This window comes from Mirounga angustirostris, unplaced genomic scaffold (assembly GCF_029215605.1).
Source record: "Mirounga angustirostris isolate CCGP_5_RB_7025 unplaced genomic scaffold, mMirAng1.0.hap1 SCAF_12, whole genome shotgun sequence".
Lineage (NCBI taxonomy): Eukaryota > Metazoa > Chordata > Mammalia > Carnivora > Phocidae > Mirounga > Mirounga angustirostris.
Genome location: NW_026991720.1, coordinates 61,389,917 through 61,404,960, shown reverse-complemented (window position 1 = coordinate 61,404,960; position 15,044 = coordinate 61,389,917). Strand labels below are relative to the sequence as shown.

At 40.1% G+C, this 15,044-nt stretch overlaps 1 protein-coding gene across 2 annotated transcripts in view; it reads left to right on the top strand.

Moving 5' to 3' along the window:
* SCIN (scinderin) overlaps nucleotides 1-15,044 on the top strand; it is an 85,913-nt gene that overhangs the window by 40,438 nt on the left and 30,431 nt on the right. For both annotated transcript variants that reach the window (XM_064575201.1, XM_064575200.1), the window contains exon 5: nucleotides 9,503-9,595. In XM_064575201.1, the coding sequence (XP_064431271.1) occupies nucleotides 9,503-9,595 (93 nt within the window). The remainder of the gene's footprint in view (nucleotides 1-9,502; nucleotides 9,596-15,044) is intronic.

The following is a 15,044-nucleotide window of genomic DNA, read 5'->3' as shown; positions in this document are numbered from 1 at the left end:
ACTGTCAGCATAAAATCTTTCGTCCTTACTATGGAAGGTAATACAGGGTAATTGGGGCAGACATTTTCTTGGAAGGAAAATACATTTTTTAATGTGAGTATAAAAACTATGGAAATACTTTTCAAGCACCTCAGAGTATATGAAAGCCTTTTTGAGTTTGCTTGGTTAAATTTTGGTATGGGGAAATTTTCTGAATTATGTCGATGGAGAGGAAGTTTTCACAACTCTCTTACCATAAAACTTGGCTTAACCCAGTTAAAGGGAATATATAAATCAGGTTTATTTACCTCTCTCTAAAGGGATAGAAGGAAATAAAATGAAATAAATTTGTGTAAATACGTGCATATGTGTATGTGGTGATAAGGGACAATGAGAAAATACTCCTAGAGGTTTGTTTAGCTCATGTTCTCACAGTAGGGGTGCTCTGTGTAGGTCTTTGTCTTCTTGTTGCCTCAAAAGAATCTGGAGAAGAAAGGCAGTTTCTTCTTCTCCGTTCCTCCCCTCACCCAACCAATAGTAGTTTTCCCTCTGGTAATCTCCAAAGTTGGTGAAAATAGGCAGTAAGTGATGAGGGGAGAAGCCTAAAGGCATTATGATAGAGAGCCAATCTTGAGAGAAGGGTGATCCTCTCTGGATAAGATACACTCTTTATACATCTCTGAGTTTGAGAATCCCTGCAGGCTATTTTCATGTATTTAGGGTTGAAAACAAATGGAATGTGTCCTGCCACTTCTACCGCTTGTCCATGAGTGTAATAGCTGGTGGATCATGTTAGACTTCCTCACTAAATTTGGAAGCAACCTGAGAATCTTTCCCTGTGGGCTGCTCTAGCAACCTCCAGCATTTAGCAAGGATAGGCAAAACCTATTTAGCATCCCTGCCCTGAAAGTCAGCTCACTGAGGACAGGGGCCACGGCTAACTTATTAATCATCATAGCCCCAGCTCTTTCCTATGGTGCTGATATAGCACAGACACTCCATACATCAACCTTACTGATAAATAAACTGTAACTGCTGTGTGCTGACTCACCAAGATAAGGTCATGTGTACAGCACTAAATGGGGAGATAGGATTGAAACACATGGGAAGCCAAGAGAATCTGCTTTATAACCAAGGACCAGTGTCATCCTACATACCTCAAATGTGGAGAAACTTCAAAGAAGAGAAGAGAGTACTTCCTTTTCAGCATTATTATGCCCTTGCTGATACACAGGAGACTATTCTTCAGGTTTTGCTTGAAGAGGGACATTTAGATCTGTCTTCAACTTGTAGTTTTAAGTCTAAAATATAAGACTTTAAGGGTACATGGTCAAGACATAGAGACTACTTAGTGGCATCATTAGATCGAGATGTAAACAAGTAATAAGTGAATAAGTAAATATAAGCCCACAGGGAGGTGTGTGGCAAGAAGTTCAGTGGTAAAATCATCATGCAAAGAATCAGAGTGGTGATTGGCAAGGTCATACCAAAGAGAGAGAATGACCCTTTGAGCAAGACAAGTTTCATTCAATGTATATAAGGGTGGAAAAAGGATGAGACCTGACTTTTGTGGAGTTCTCACGATGTGCCAGGTATAGTGACAGTCACTTCACATACATTATTTCACTTAATCATCCTGATGATTGTGAATGGCATTAATTATTAGACCATTTTAAGTGTGGAAACAAAGTCACAGAGTCACCCAGTAGTGGGTCCATCCAGCTCAGAGTGCCAGATTCTACCAAATGAGGATTGTCAAGAAGAAAGGTGTGATGGTCATTGTGAAACATACTAATTAGAAACTCCAGAGGCAAACAACAGGAGTGACTATTCAAGCACTAATCAGGTAGAAGTGTCCAAACGAGTTTGTGCTCTTACCAAAAAAAAAAAAAAAAAAAAAAAAAAGATTTCCAGAAAGAGCAGATGGGCTAAAATCTTTACCTGAGATTTGCTCTGGGGTAGCCTCCGGACTGCCAGGCCATGACCATTTGTCCAGGGAAGGGTTCCCTGAGAAGCTATTTGAACATCAGAAATGCTTGGCAGACCTGCCTTAATGGTTGAGATGGATGAACCAGGTTAACAAAGCTGATGCCACTAAAAACTTGAATATATCACAGAACCAGGCCCAGAGGGCTTTGAAATTACACCGTACCAGGGCTTCAATCAGAATTTTGGGCTCACATTCAGACTTTAGTAGTCATTATCATAACTCCCCAGATGGTTCTAATATGTAGCCAGTTAAGATAACTGCTCTGATTTAATAACTTGGCATTCTGGCTTATGTATTTCAATAATTTGTGAGTTAGCTTTTTCCATGTTATAGTATCTTGTAAGTTAGCTTTCCATTGTATAGTAACTTGTCAATTTGCTCTCCATATTATAATCACTTAGGAGTTGACTTTCTTGTGAGTTGGACCCTCTAAACCTAATCTCTAATATGGTGATGTTACTGTCACACTGAGGATCAGACCTGCATCATGGTGAGTTTTCCAAGGTCACAGCGTTCCCTGAGTCCTCTAGAGCTACACTGTCAAATACAGCATTGTCAGACACAGATGGCTACTTAAATTAATTAAAATTAAAAATCCAGTTACCTGGTTACACTAGCCACGTTTCAGGCGCTCAGTACTTGGAGATAGCTAATGACTACCATGTTGGACAGGACAAGTATGAAATATTTTATTTACAGAAGATTCTATTGGACAGTCCTAGCCCAGATTATTAAATAACCAAACCTCTCTTGCAGACTCGTCATTCACTTTATCCTTTTATCCAAACATGTACTTCACATGCTTTCTCTCAGTCTAGAATGACTTTACCCGCTATTTGATATATTAAATTACCCTTTTTATTTGATCCATCAGTAACAGGATAGAAGCATTTCAGAGGCAGGAGAGCACACGCTGAGATCAGGAGAGCAAATGTTGGAAGATTAGGTGGAGCTAGCTAAACGGGGTCACAGCTTTTCTCAGAACTGCCTGTAATCTTATATCTCTGTATGTCTTTCCTATTATCAAATATTTGTCTGACCTAAGCCATAAAATTCCTGGAAGCAAGAATATATACCATAACAAGGCTGTATTTCGCCTTTATAATTTTTATCTATTCACCATATGTTAACGATGGACTGATTTTTTTTTTTTCCAGTTAGGGAAAGGAAATAAGACAGGTGAATTTCTAGGTAATTAAAGTGTTAGCTCTGAGGACCCGAGAGCTTCCTTTGCTTTTTTTTTTTTTTTTAAAGATTTTATTTATTTATTTGACAGAGAGAGAATGAGAGAGAGAGAACACATGAGAGGGGATAGGGTCAGAGGACGAAGCAGACTCCCCCCCCGAGCAGGGAGCCCGATGCGGGACTCGATCCGGGGACTCCAGGATCATGACCTGAGCCGAAGGCAGTCGCTTAACCAACTGAGCCACCCAGGCGCCCTCCTTTGCTTTTTTAGTGAGACCAGAGATAGCCATGCATACTAATGTGATGACGTAAGAAGACTGTGAGGTCTCCCTTGCTGTGGGGAGCACTGCAGTAGGAGCTGGGAAGCCTGGGGTTTGCGTCCTTGCTTTTACTCTTTATAGGACTTGGACCTCTGGCACAACTCCTAACTTCTCTCATCATCAATTTCCTGATCTGTCAAGGCAAAATCACAGTTGAGAAACATATAAGACCCTCTATGTTAAATCCTCTGGGGACTTGTCACCAGCTTGGAACATTTTCATCCAGAGTGATCTGGAGTCTTGAGTTAGGTATTGTCCTTCCTCCAGAGCACATATTATCCTTTCTTTTCCTACTCTTCACTCCAAATACTTACTGCAAATTGTCCAAACATCCTAACTTTTCTGTAGAAAGTTAAAATAGAGAAAGCGTGTCTTGAGGGAGCAAATCATAAATGTTGGAATTTCATATTCCAAATAGGTGGGGCTGGCTAAAAGATTCAACATAAATAAATAAAGGCTGGTGCAAATGTGAAAACTAAGTAAAGATTGTGAAGAGCAACTTTTTTCTTAACTTCCTGGTCCTTCTTTCTAAAACAAATTTACACATAGGCCCATTTATGTTTTAAAAGAAAAAGTCACAACGGGTCATTGAGAGAAAACACAGGACTCTAAGGATAGTCTTGACCCATGTCATGAGGACCCAGAAAATCTGAAGCTGCGGGACTGTGAATCTAAAGCAAGTTGGTGTATTTGCTGTAATGATTTAATATAAATATCTTCTGAATTATTTTGAATTGAACGCCCGTTGAAGGCAAAGAGTGAACAGCACAACAGAAGGTCTACTTTGGCATAGAACAAAATTTTATTTCCACAAATTTCCAGCCTCTCTAATGTACTTAGAGTAGTGTCTTAAGTTGTTAAACATTTCCATTATGTTACTGACAGAGAGAAGATAGAGATACTCCCATTTTTCTACTCAGATCACATCTATAACAAAATAGTACCTGTGACCTTTGGAGTCACTTAATTTCTAGCTGAAATATTAAGGCCCCTTTGTCACTGGTAGCCAGTTCTAGGTCTTTACATTAACAAAAGTTTCTCTGATCAAAATGCCTAGAGGATTTAGGAATCCATCAAGAATAGTTACTATGCTTTGATGAACTGAATGAGGAAGCCTGAGGGAGAAGCTTAAGGTGGTTTATAAATTAAAAGGGAATTATAATTATTCCATTTGAGGTAATGAAATGCAACTGTTTCTTCCACTGGGGAGAGAAAATAAATACAAAAACAAGAGGTCAGTATTTTTTTTTGTTTGTTTAATAAAAGCTTTTACAATTTTATTTATTAAAGGACAAATACCTGTTTGTTTGTTTTAAAGATTTTATGTATTTGACAGAGAGAGAGACAGAGAGGGAACACAAGCAGGGGGAGTGGGAGAGGGAGAAGCAGGCTCCCCACTGAGCAAGGAGCCTGATGTGGGGCTCGACCCTGGGATCATGACCCGAGCCGAAGACAGATGCCTAACGACTGAGCCACCCAGGCACCCCCAAATACCTGCTTGTTATTGAAATTTTAAAAAATATGTATAGTCACAATAGAGAAAAAATATATCCCCAAGTCCCACCTTTGAGGAAAAAATAACTAAATCCTTCCTAATCTTTGTTTTCATGTACGTATCTCTGTGCTTTCACAAGAAAGAGTTCATACTATAGATAATGTCTCGCAAACTAAATTTATACTTGAGATATTACGAACATATTCCTGACCATCGCCTAATTTTTATAATACTTTAATGTCTGTATAGTTTTCTATTCTATCGATACAGCCTAATTTACTCAATGAATCCCTTTCATGTTGGGCATTTACGTGGTTTGTGTCTTTTAATATTGTAAAATGCTGTGATGTATTTATTAGGTTGATCCTTTGCTTGTATTTTAATTATTTCCTTGGAATGAACCGTTAGAATAGAACTACTGGGTTAAATAATTGGACTGTTTCTTGGATTTCTGCTACCTATTTCTCACCAGAGAGTGCTTAGTAGAATACAGCATCTTTCCCAACATCGGATGTTGTCAGTTGTCTCCTAACTTGTAACAATTTTATGGGTAAAGAAGTATTATTGCCTTATTTTACATTCCTTGGTAGTGCACTCAGGTTGGTTGGACACTGTCGTATCTTGTTTGAAGCGCTGTTTGTTCTCACGACACCCTGATGTGATGGAAGACCTTCCCTCTGTCAGCCTTTGAGGCCCCCAGCATGGGCAGAGCCGCCAGGAAGGGGAGCGGAGAGACGGTCTGGGGAGAGATGAGGACGGCTGTGGAGGGAGGAGGGCGGAACACCGTCGCGGTATCGACCGGCGTGCATGCTGCGCGGTAGATGTGCCAGAACCGCTCTCCTCAGAAAGAGAGAACTAAGAGTGTCCCCTCTACAGTCTCTGCTGCGAAACACTTTCTGCTTTATCTCCAGAGGCAAGGCCTGAGCGATTAAGTGTGAAGACCTTTCTGAAGCTCCCACAGAGGCAGCACGGCGTGCGAGTTACAGGCACCCACTCTGGAGCCAGAGTTCAAATCCTGACTGTCATTTGTTGTAAGATGCATGGCAGTGGGCAAGTCACTTAGTCTGTTTCTTGAGGCATAAAATGGGATAATAAGAGAGCCCAGTTGATGTGACGATGAAATGACTTAATAAATCTAATGTTCTTAGACTGGTGTCTAGTAAGTAGGGCTATGTGAGAATTTTTTTTTTATATTTTAATTTTTATTTTTTGAGAGAGAGAGAGAGAGCACGCAAGAGTGGGGAGAGGGGTAGAGGGAGAGAGAGAATCCAAAGCAGGCTCCACACTCAGGGTGGAGCCTGATGTGGGGCTCGATCTCACGACCCTGAGATCATGACCTGAGCTGAAAGCAAGAGTCAGACGCTTAGCGAATGAGCCACTCAGGCGCCTCTGGAAGCATATTTTAAGCAAAATTTATGAAATCTCAGGCATGGCACACAGTAGCACTTGAGAAGTGTTAGCTGAAGACATGTAATACACAATAAAAGGCAATAAATATGTAAACAGATTTCAATACATGTGGTTTAGACAAGAGGGGTACTAGGTGTTAAAAGGTAGTTTCAAACAAATAAAATCATGACTCTCATACAAATATAAAATAACCCATATCAAAAATTTTTATTTAAGTCATTAAGCCTAGGTGGCTCAGGTCATGATCCCAGACTCCTGGGATCAAGCCCCGCATCGGGCTCCCTGCTCAGCGGGGAGTCTGCTTCTCCCTCTCCTCTGCCCCTTTTCCCTGCTTGTGCTCTCTTTCTCTCTCTCTCAAGTAAATAAGTAAAATCTTTAAAAAAAAAAAAAAAGAGAACTAGTAAGATATTGTAATTAGTTCAAAGAAGAATCTAAAGAACAGACAAGTGAATGGGTGATCAGTGTTAAGATGAATTTGCTGACAAATGCAAAGCTGGCCTCTTCCACAGGGGAGAAATTAGTCTCATCTCCACCAGAAAAAATTCCTGTGCATCTCTGTGGATGAAATCATTTGCTGCTATCAATCTTCTACTGAATTAGAAAATAAAGAAAAGGAAAGAAAATAACTTTATGGTATCAGATCACCAGAAGGAGCCCCTAGACACCATCCTTGGAAAGAATCTTTTTGTTTGTTTCGAAGAGTTTCCTAGTTTCCCTTGATTTAGGGAAGTATGCAACTAATTATTCTGAAAATGACTGAAGGGCGCCTGGGTGGCTCAGTCGGTTAGGTGTCCAACTCTTGATTTCAGCTCAGGTCATGATCTCGAGGGCATGAGAATGAGTCCAGGGTTAGGCTCTATGCTGGGTGTGGAGCCTGCTTAAGATTCTCTTTCTCCCTTTACCCCTTCCCCCCAACCCTGTTCTCTCTCTCTCTAAAAAAATTAAAAATAGAAAAATTTTAAAGATCATTAAAGTTATGACATTGAAGGAATCTGTGATGGAATTTAAGCCTCAACACTTAGCAGTTCTGTGGAACATTCACTTCTCTTTGAGCATCGGTGAGCTTTTCTGTAAAATGAGGATAACAGTATCTAGCTCATAGGATCTCTTATAAAGATGAAACAATACACGTCCAAAGCTCCTGACAGTGCGTGACTCATAGTAGACACTCAATAAGCAGTAACTATTCCTGGGCCAATTATGATTAGCTGAACCAACCAAAGAATAATTGCTCAGTTTTGCTTCTACCACACCCAGTCAACCTGGGTAGAAGTTACATATAGCATTCCAGAGAGCCTTGGGGAAGGAAAGTGTGTGGCTCCCACAAGGGACACTGAAAACATCAGCTTGATGAGAGAAGGGAGGTGGTAGAGAATGCTGAGAAATAATGCAGTGTCGGTAACATCCAGCCTCTGAAGGGGCTTTGGAATCCAGACAGAAGTTTTGGCTCTGTCAGTAAGCAGCCAATTCAGCATCATCTGGAATGCAGTTCCCTGGGCCTCACCGCAGACCTGACGACTTAATAGCTGGCTATTGAGATTGTTTATTTTATCAGGTTACCCAGATGTTGCTTGAGCACATTGAACTTTTTAAGAGTCACTGGTGCAGATAGAGGATATAAGCCTTTTTTTCTGGAGTCATATTCTTGAAACTTAGGAGTAAAGTGAAATGAGGGGCCTTCCAGCCAGTGTACAGGATAACTTTCTGGATGAAAAAATGAGGTGAGCCTGAAGGCAGGAGGGAACCGAACGGAGTAGGTGTAACCCATCGCTCAGGTGATGAGGGACTTCACTGAGGTGGGAATTAAGGTGACTCCAAACATTATAAAGAAGCAGAATTTAATGACTAAGTGAGTAGGAGATTCAATATGGAGGACAGGCAGTATTCAGAACTGATCTCCTGATTTTAAGTCCAGGTGAACAGAATAGAGATTCACTGACACAAATGGAGAATTAAGAATGGCCAGTTTTGTGGAAAGCTAAGTTCACTTTGGAGCATGTTAAAGGATGATGATACTTTTAAGTGGAAATTTACAGAAAATAATTGAAGGAAGGGGAGGGGTGGGGAGACTCCAAGCTTGAGTGACAGGTCTTGGCTGGAACAATAGATGAAATTTTTAAGAAACATCATCAGATAAGGCTTCTCTGTTTCCCTTCCTCTTTAAAGTTTATTTAATTTTTGTTAAGATTTTATTTATTTAAGAGAAAGAGAGCACAAGCAGGGGGAGGGGCAGAGGGAGAAGGAGGCTCCCTGCGGAGCAGGGGGCTTGATCCCAGGACCCCCGGGATCATGACCTGAGCCGAAGGCAGACGCTTTACCAACTGAGCCACCCAGGTGCCCCTCCCTTCCTCTTTAAATTGTCAAAATATATGTTTTTTTTTTCACACACCAAGGATTACATGAGTTAAATGCTAATCACTTGACAAACCTAAAATGACTGTTTAAAATTTAGGCATTATCCTACCTGTAAAAAAAAAAAAAAAAAAGAAGCTGTATTTACAGTCTATTTCAAAGATCATAATGTATGGCATAGTTGATAAAGAGAATATGTTTAGTTATTTTCCTCATTCTATATAAGATGTAAAGTCCTTAAGGTTTGAGAAGATGGTTAGAAACTCATTTGTATACCCCAATGAGGTTTTTGGTAAATGCTTAGTTGTTGTACTGAATTTTAAAATGATTCTTGGACAATGTACAGCATCCCCCTACCCCTGCAGTTAAGCTTGTTTCTGGTAAATCCCGTGGGTTCAATTCCCAACTGTCACAAGAGGTCACAAGAAGAAATCTGTTACAGAAGTGAATTTAGAACTCATATTTTAATTGATTCCTGCTAGTCTTCAATAATATGAACACCTATGCTTTCAAGTGTAGGATTTTACTTTCTTGGAAGTTAGTATCATGAGCAAACTCAGTGTTTGTTTACTGAATGCAATTCATTCATTTGATCCATGAGCAAAGGCCAATGCAGTATGATTGGTGAGAAATGTTTGAGCCTGGTCATTTTAATTGCAAAATTTTATAATCTATGTCTTTAGAAATATAAGATAGTTTACTTTTTTTTTTTTTTAACTCTGCATTCTTTAATGAGCGGTCTTTATCTTTTATCTGTTCACTTTTTTCCAGGTTTTAGGGACAAAGCCGGAGCTTAGGGATGGAGACGATGATGACGACACCGTAGCAGACATAACCAACAGGAAAATGGCTAAACTCTACATGGTGAGTTCACTGTTAGTGAGTTCTATTGTTTTTACTAGACTGGATACAGCCGGGAGACCTGTTCTGGAAGGGACTCTGCTGTAGCTGATAATTCTCATTGCTCTCAAAGAGAAGTGTGTAGGTAGAATCCATTCTATGCTCTAGTATGTTTATTAAAATTCTTCTTTTTATTACTTTTTGTTATTTTTTTTAAAAATGTCAAATAATCAGTGAAATTACTGCTACAACTTAAATAAAATTATATAGTGTTGCCGTGCTAGTTTGCAACAATATGTTTTGATACATGACATTCAATAAAATGTTTCCTTCATGGAATAAAAATACTCAGTAAGGTTTTTCTTATAAAATTTTGATAAACTATAAAAGCTTCACGTTATTTTAAATATCTTGTTCAGCCATAATGAAGGCTTTTTTTGTTACAGGAGGGCAAATCTATCAAATCAAACAGCTGGGAGGAAACAGGGTAAAAACAACCCTGTCCTGGCCATTGGACTCCTAGTTCCATGTCACTGCTGTAGTGATGACCCCTGGATGACCTTGGGCAAGATATGACCATGCTGGGTCTCAGTTTTCTTATCTGAAAAAAACAAAGACAGATTCCATTAGAAGATTATTCAGGTTCCTTACAACTCCAGAATTTTATGATTTTATTGCTGGTGATGGTAACAGAAGTCACAGATACACCGGTATCTGAGACTGCTCAAATGGGATCCTTCAGGAGTTCCCTCCCCTTGTAACTTTCCAAGAGCATGATTTAGAGCTCTAATCTCCCTGCAGAACTAGGTAGTCATCAGTCATCACAGGAAGGAGTTATATTTGCTATTCTTGAAGGGAACTTCTAACTCGGTTGCTGAAGTGGTGGGGGTGGGAGGGATGGGGTGGCTGGGTCATAGACATTAGGGAGGGTATGTGCTATGGTGAGTGCTGTGAATTGTGCAAGACTGTTGAATCACAGACCTGTACCTCTGAAACAATACAATATATGTTAAAAAAGAAGAAGAAGAAGAAGATAGCAGGAGGGGAAGAATGAAGGGGGGGAAATTGGAGGGGGAGACGAACCATGAGAGACGATGGACTCTGAGAAACAAACTGAGGGTTCTAGAGGGAGGGGGGCGGGAAGATGGGTTAGCCTGGTGATGGGTATTAAAGAGGGCACGATCTGCATGGAGCACTGGGTGTTATACGCAAACAATGAATCATGGAACACTACATCAAAAACTAGTGATGTAATGTATGGTGATTAGCATAACAATAAAAAAAGAAACTGATTTTGAATGACGATCAAGTTACTAACTTGTGTCTAATAACTTGCGTTTTGTAAAGGGGAAGTGAATTATTTTCTTCCTAGATGGCAAAGGAAAATGTGGTCACGACTGCTGCTAAATACTCATGATTTTAATATAAGCCACACAGAAATTGTTATTCTAAATAATTCGAGGGGGTGCCTCGGTGGCACAGTTAGTTGAGCGTGGGACTCTTGGTTTCGGCTCAGGTGGTGATCTCGCAGTCGAGGGATCGGCATCCCACCCCCCCTCCCCAGACTGTGAGCTCAGTGTAGAGTCTGCTTGGGATTCTCTCTTCCCTTTCCCTCTGCCCCTCCCCCCGTTTGTATGCGCACTCTTTTCTCTCTCTCAAATAAATAAAAATTTAAAAATTAAGACTTCATGGCACCTCTTTTTCGTTACTGCTTCTAAAACCCATTTTCAACAGCTTAACAAATACCTTTTATGCTGCCTCATCAAATAAAACGATTCTCCCTCTTGGGCAGCATTAGGAACTGATGAAGAAATGTTTTTAAATGTGAAGATGTTAATCCTGAATCATTGCTCCCTCTAGTGGATATATAATGTATTGCATATATGTAAAATACAAAGTCTGTTTGAAAATACTTTAATTTGGGATGGCAGAACAAAGCTGGGAAGCAGAGTCACCTAGGCAATTTCTAAAAAAACAGAACTCAAGTCCCACCACAATGCTGCAAAACTCCACCACTGGGAGGGCCCTGGAATCTGCATATTTATCAAGTGCCCAGGTGATTACCTTGCAGCCTATAAGCTGGCCTTTGAAAAACGGAATTCTAACCTGGGCATTAATATCACTTTCAATTTTGCAAGACTACCTTTAACTTTAAAAAACTGTTCTTTTTAAATTTTTTTTTTAATTTTTAGATTTATTTATTTGAGACAGAGAGAAAGAGCATGCGTGCACAAGGAGGGGCAGAGGGAGAGGGAGAGGCAGACTCCCCGCTGAGCAGTAAGCCCCATGCAGGGCTCAATCCCAGGACGCTGAGATCATGACCTGAGCCGAAGGCAGATGCTTAACCGACTGAGCCACCCAGGCGCCCCTAAAAAAAATGTTGTGTGGTTATTTCCAAACTTCAAGAATCTAAGTAAATAACTATTTGTGACAGAGGAAATTTACTTTGACAATTTGCAGGACCTAATTTGAAAACAGTCTATCTATAAGCATAGACTGTAATGTGCCAGTGCCTTCTTAGCATAGTGCTTGGCATATGGTAGGCACTCAGTAAATGTTAAATGAATAAATATTTAAGCTTTAGCTTTTGTGTGTGTGCAATAAGTATAAGACTATTACCTAGTTGAAAAAATTGCTATAAAAATTAGTAAATAATCATGTAAAGTTCATCACTTGGTGCATATTATATAGAAATCTCAACAAATCTTAGCCATTACTATTTTTTTTATTTTTTTATTTTTTTTATTCTTATGTTAATCCCCATACATTACATCATTAGTTTTAGATGAAGTGTTCCATGATTCATTGTTTGTGCACAACACCCAGTGCTCCATGCAGAATGTGCCCTCCTCAATACCCATCACCAGGCTAACCCATCCTCCCACCCACCTCCCCTCTAGAACCCTGTTTGTTTTTCAGAGTCCATCGTCTCTCATGTTTCGTCTACCCCTCCGATTTCCCCCGCTTCATTCTTCCCCTCCCGCTACCTTCTTCTTCTTTTTTTTTCTTAACATATATTGCATTATTTGTTTCAGAGGTACAGATCTGAAATTCAACAGTCTTGCACAATTCACAGCGCTTACCAGAACACATACCCTCCCCAGTGTCTATCACCCAGTCACCCCATCCCTCCCACCCCACCCCCCACTCCAACAACACTCAGTTTATTTCCTGCGATTAAGAATTCCTCATATCAGTGAGATCATATGATACATGTCTTCCTCTGTTTGACTTATTTCACTCAACATAATACCCTCCAGTTCCATCCACGTCGTTGCAAATGGCAAGATCTCATTCCTTTTGATGGCTGTATAATATTCCATTGTATATATATACCAGGTCTTCTTTATCCATTCATCTGTCGATGGACATCTTGGCTCTTTCCACAGTTTGGCTATTGTGGACATTGCTGCTATAAACATTGGGGTGCACGTACCCCTTCGGATCCCTACTTTTGTATCTTTGGGGTAAATACCCAGTAGTGCAATTGCTGGATCATATGGTAGCTCTATTTTCAACTTTTTGAGGAACCTCCATACAGTTTTCCAGAGTGGCTGCACCAGCTTGCATTCCCACCAACAGTGTAGGAGGGTTCCCCTTTCTCCACATCCCCGCCAACATCTGTCGTTTCCTGACTTGTTAATTTTAGCCATTCTGACTGGTGTGAGGTGGTATTTCATTGAGGTTTTGATTTGGATTTCCCTGATGCTGAGCAATATTGAGCACTTTTTCATGTGTCTGTTGGCCATTTGGATGTCTTCTTTGGAAAAATGTCTGTTCATGTCTTCTGCCCATTTCTTGATTGGATTCTTTGTTCTTTGGGTGTTGAGTTTGATGAGTTCTTTATAGATTTAGGATACTAGCCCTTTATCTGATATGTCATTTGCAAATATCTTCTCCCATTCTGTCGGTTGTCTTTTGGTTATGTTGACTGTTTCCTTTGCTTTGCAAAAGCTTTTTATCTTGATGAAGTCCCAATAGTTCATTTTTGCCCTTGCTTCCCTTGCCTTTGGCGATGTTTCTAGGAAGAAGTTGCTTTGGCTGAGGTCAAAGAGGTTGCTGCCTGTTCTCCTTTAGGATTTTGATGGACTCCTGTCTCACATTGAGGTCTTTCAACCATTTGGAGTCTATTTTTGTGTGTGGTGTAAGGAAATGGTCCAGTTTCATTCTTCTGCATGTGGCTATCCAATTTTCCCAACACCATTTGTTGAAGAGACTGTCTTTGTTCCATTGGACATTCTTTCCTTCTTTGTCAAAGATGAGTTGACCATAGAGTTGAGGGTCCATTTCTGGGCTCTCTATTCTGTTCCATTGATCTATGTGTCTGTTTTTGTGCCAGTACCATGCTGTCTTGATGATGACAGCTTTGTAATAGAGCTTGAAGTCCAGAATTGTGATGCCGCCGGCTTTGCTTTTCTTTTTCAACATTCCTCTGGCTATGCGGGGTCTTTTCTGGTTCCATACAAATTTTAGGATTATTTGTTCCATTTCTTTGAAAAAAGTGGATGGTATTTTGATGGGGATTGCATTGAATGTGTAGATTGCTCTAGGTAGCATTGACATCTTCACAATATTTGTTCTTCCAATCCATGAGCATGGAACGTTTTTCCATTTCTTTGTGTCTTCCTCAATTTCTTTCATGAGTATTTTATAGTTTTCTGAGTACAGATCCTTTGTCTCTTTGGTTAGATTTATTCCTAGGTATCTTATGGTTTTGGGTGCAATTGTAAATGGGATCGACTCCTTAATTTCTCTTTCTTCTGTCTTGTTGTTGGTGTATAGGAATGCCACTGACTTCTGTGCATTGATTTTATATCCTGCCACTTTACTGAATTCCTGTATGAGTTCTAGCAGTTTTGGGGTGGAGTCTTTGGGGTCCACATAAAGTATCCTATCATCTGCAAAGAGTGAGAGTTTGACTTCTTCTTTGCCAATTTGGATGCCTTTGATTTCTTTTTGTTGTCTGATTGCTGTGGCTAGGACTTCCAATACTATGTTGAATAGCAGTGGTGACAGTGGACATCCCTGCCGCGTTCCTGACCTTAGGGGGAAAGCTCTCAGTTTTTCCCCATTGAGAATAATATTCGCTGTAGGTTTTTCATAGAGGCTTTTATGATATTGAGGTATGTACCCTCTATCCCTATACTCTGAAGAGTTTTGATCAAGAAAGGATGCTGTACTTTGTCAAAAGCTTTTTCTGCATCTATTGAGAGGATCATATGATTCTTGTTCTTTCTTTTGTTAATGTATTGTATCACATTGATTCATCTGCGGATGTTGAACCAACCTTGCAGCCCAGGGATAAATCCCACTTGGTCATGGTGAACAATCCTTTTAATGTACTGTTGGATCCTATTGGCTAGTATTTTGGTGAGAATTTTTGCATCCATGTTCATCAGGGATATTGGCCTGTAATTCTCCTTTTTGATGGGGTCTTCGTCTGGTTTTGGGATCAAGGTAATGCTGGCCTCAT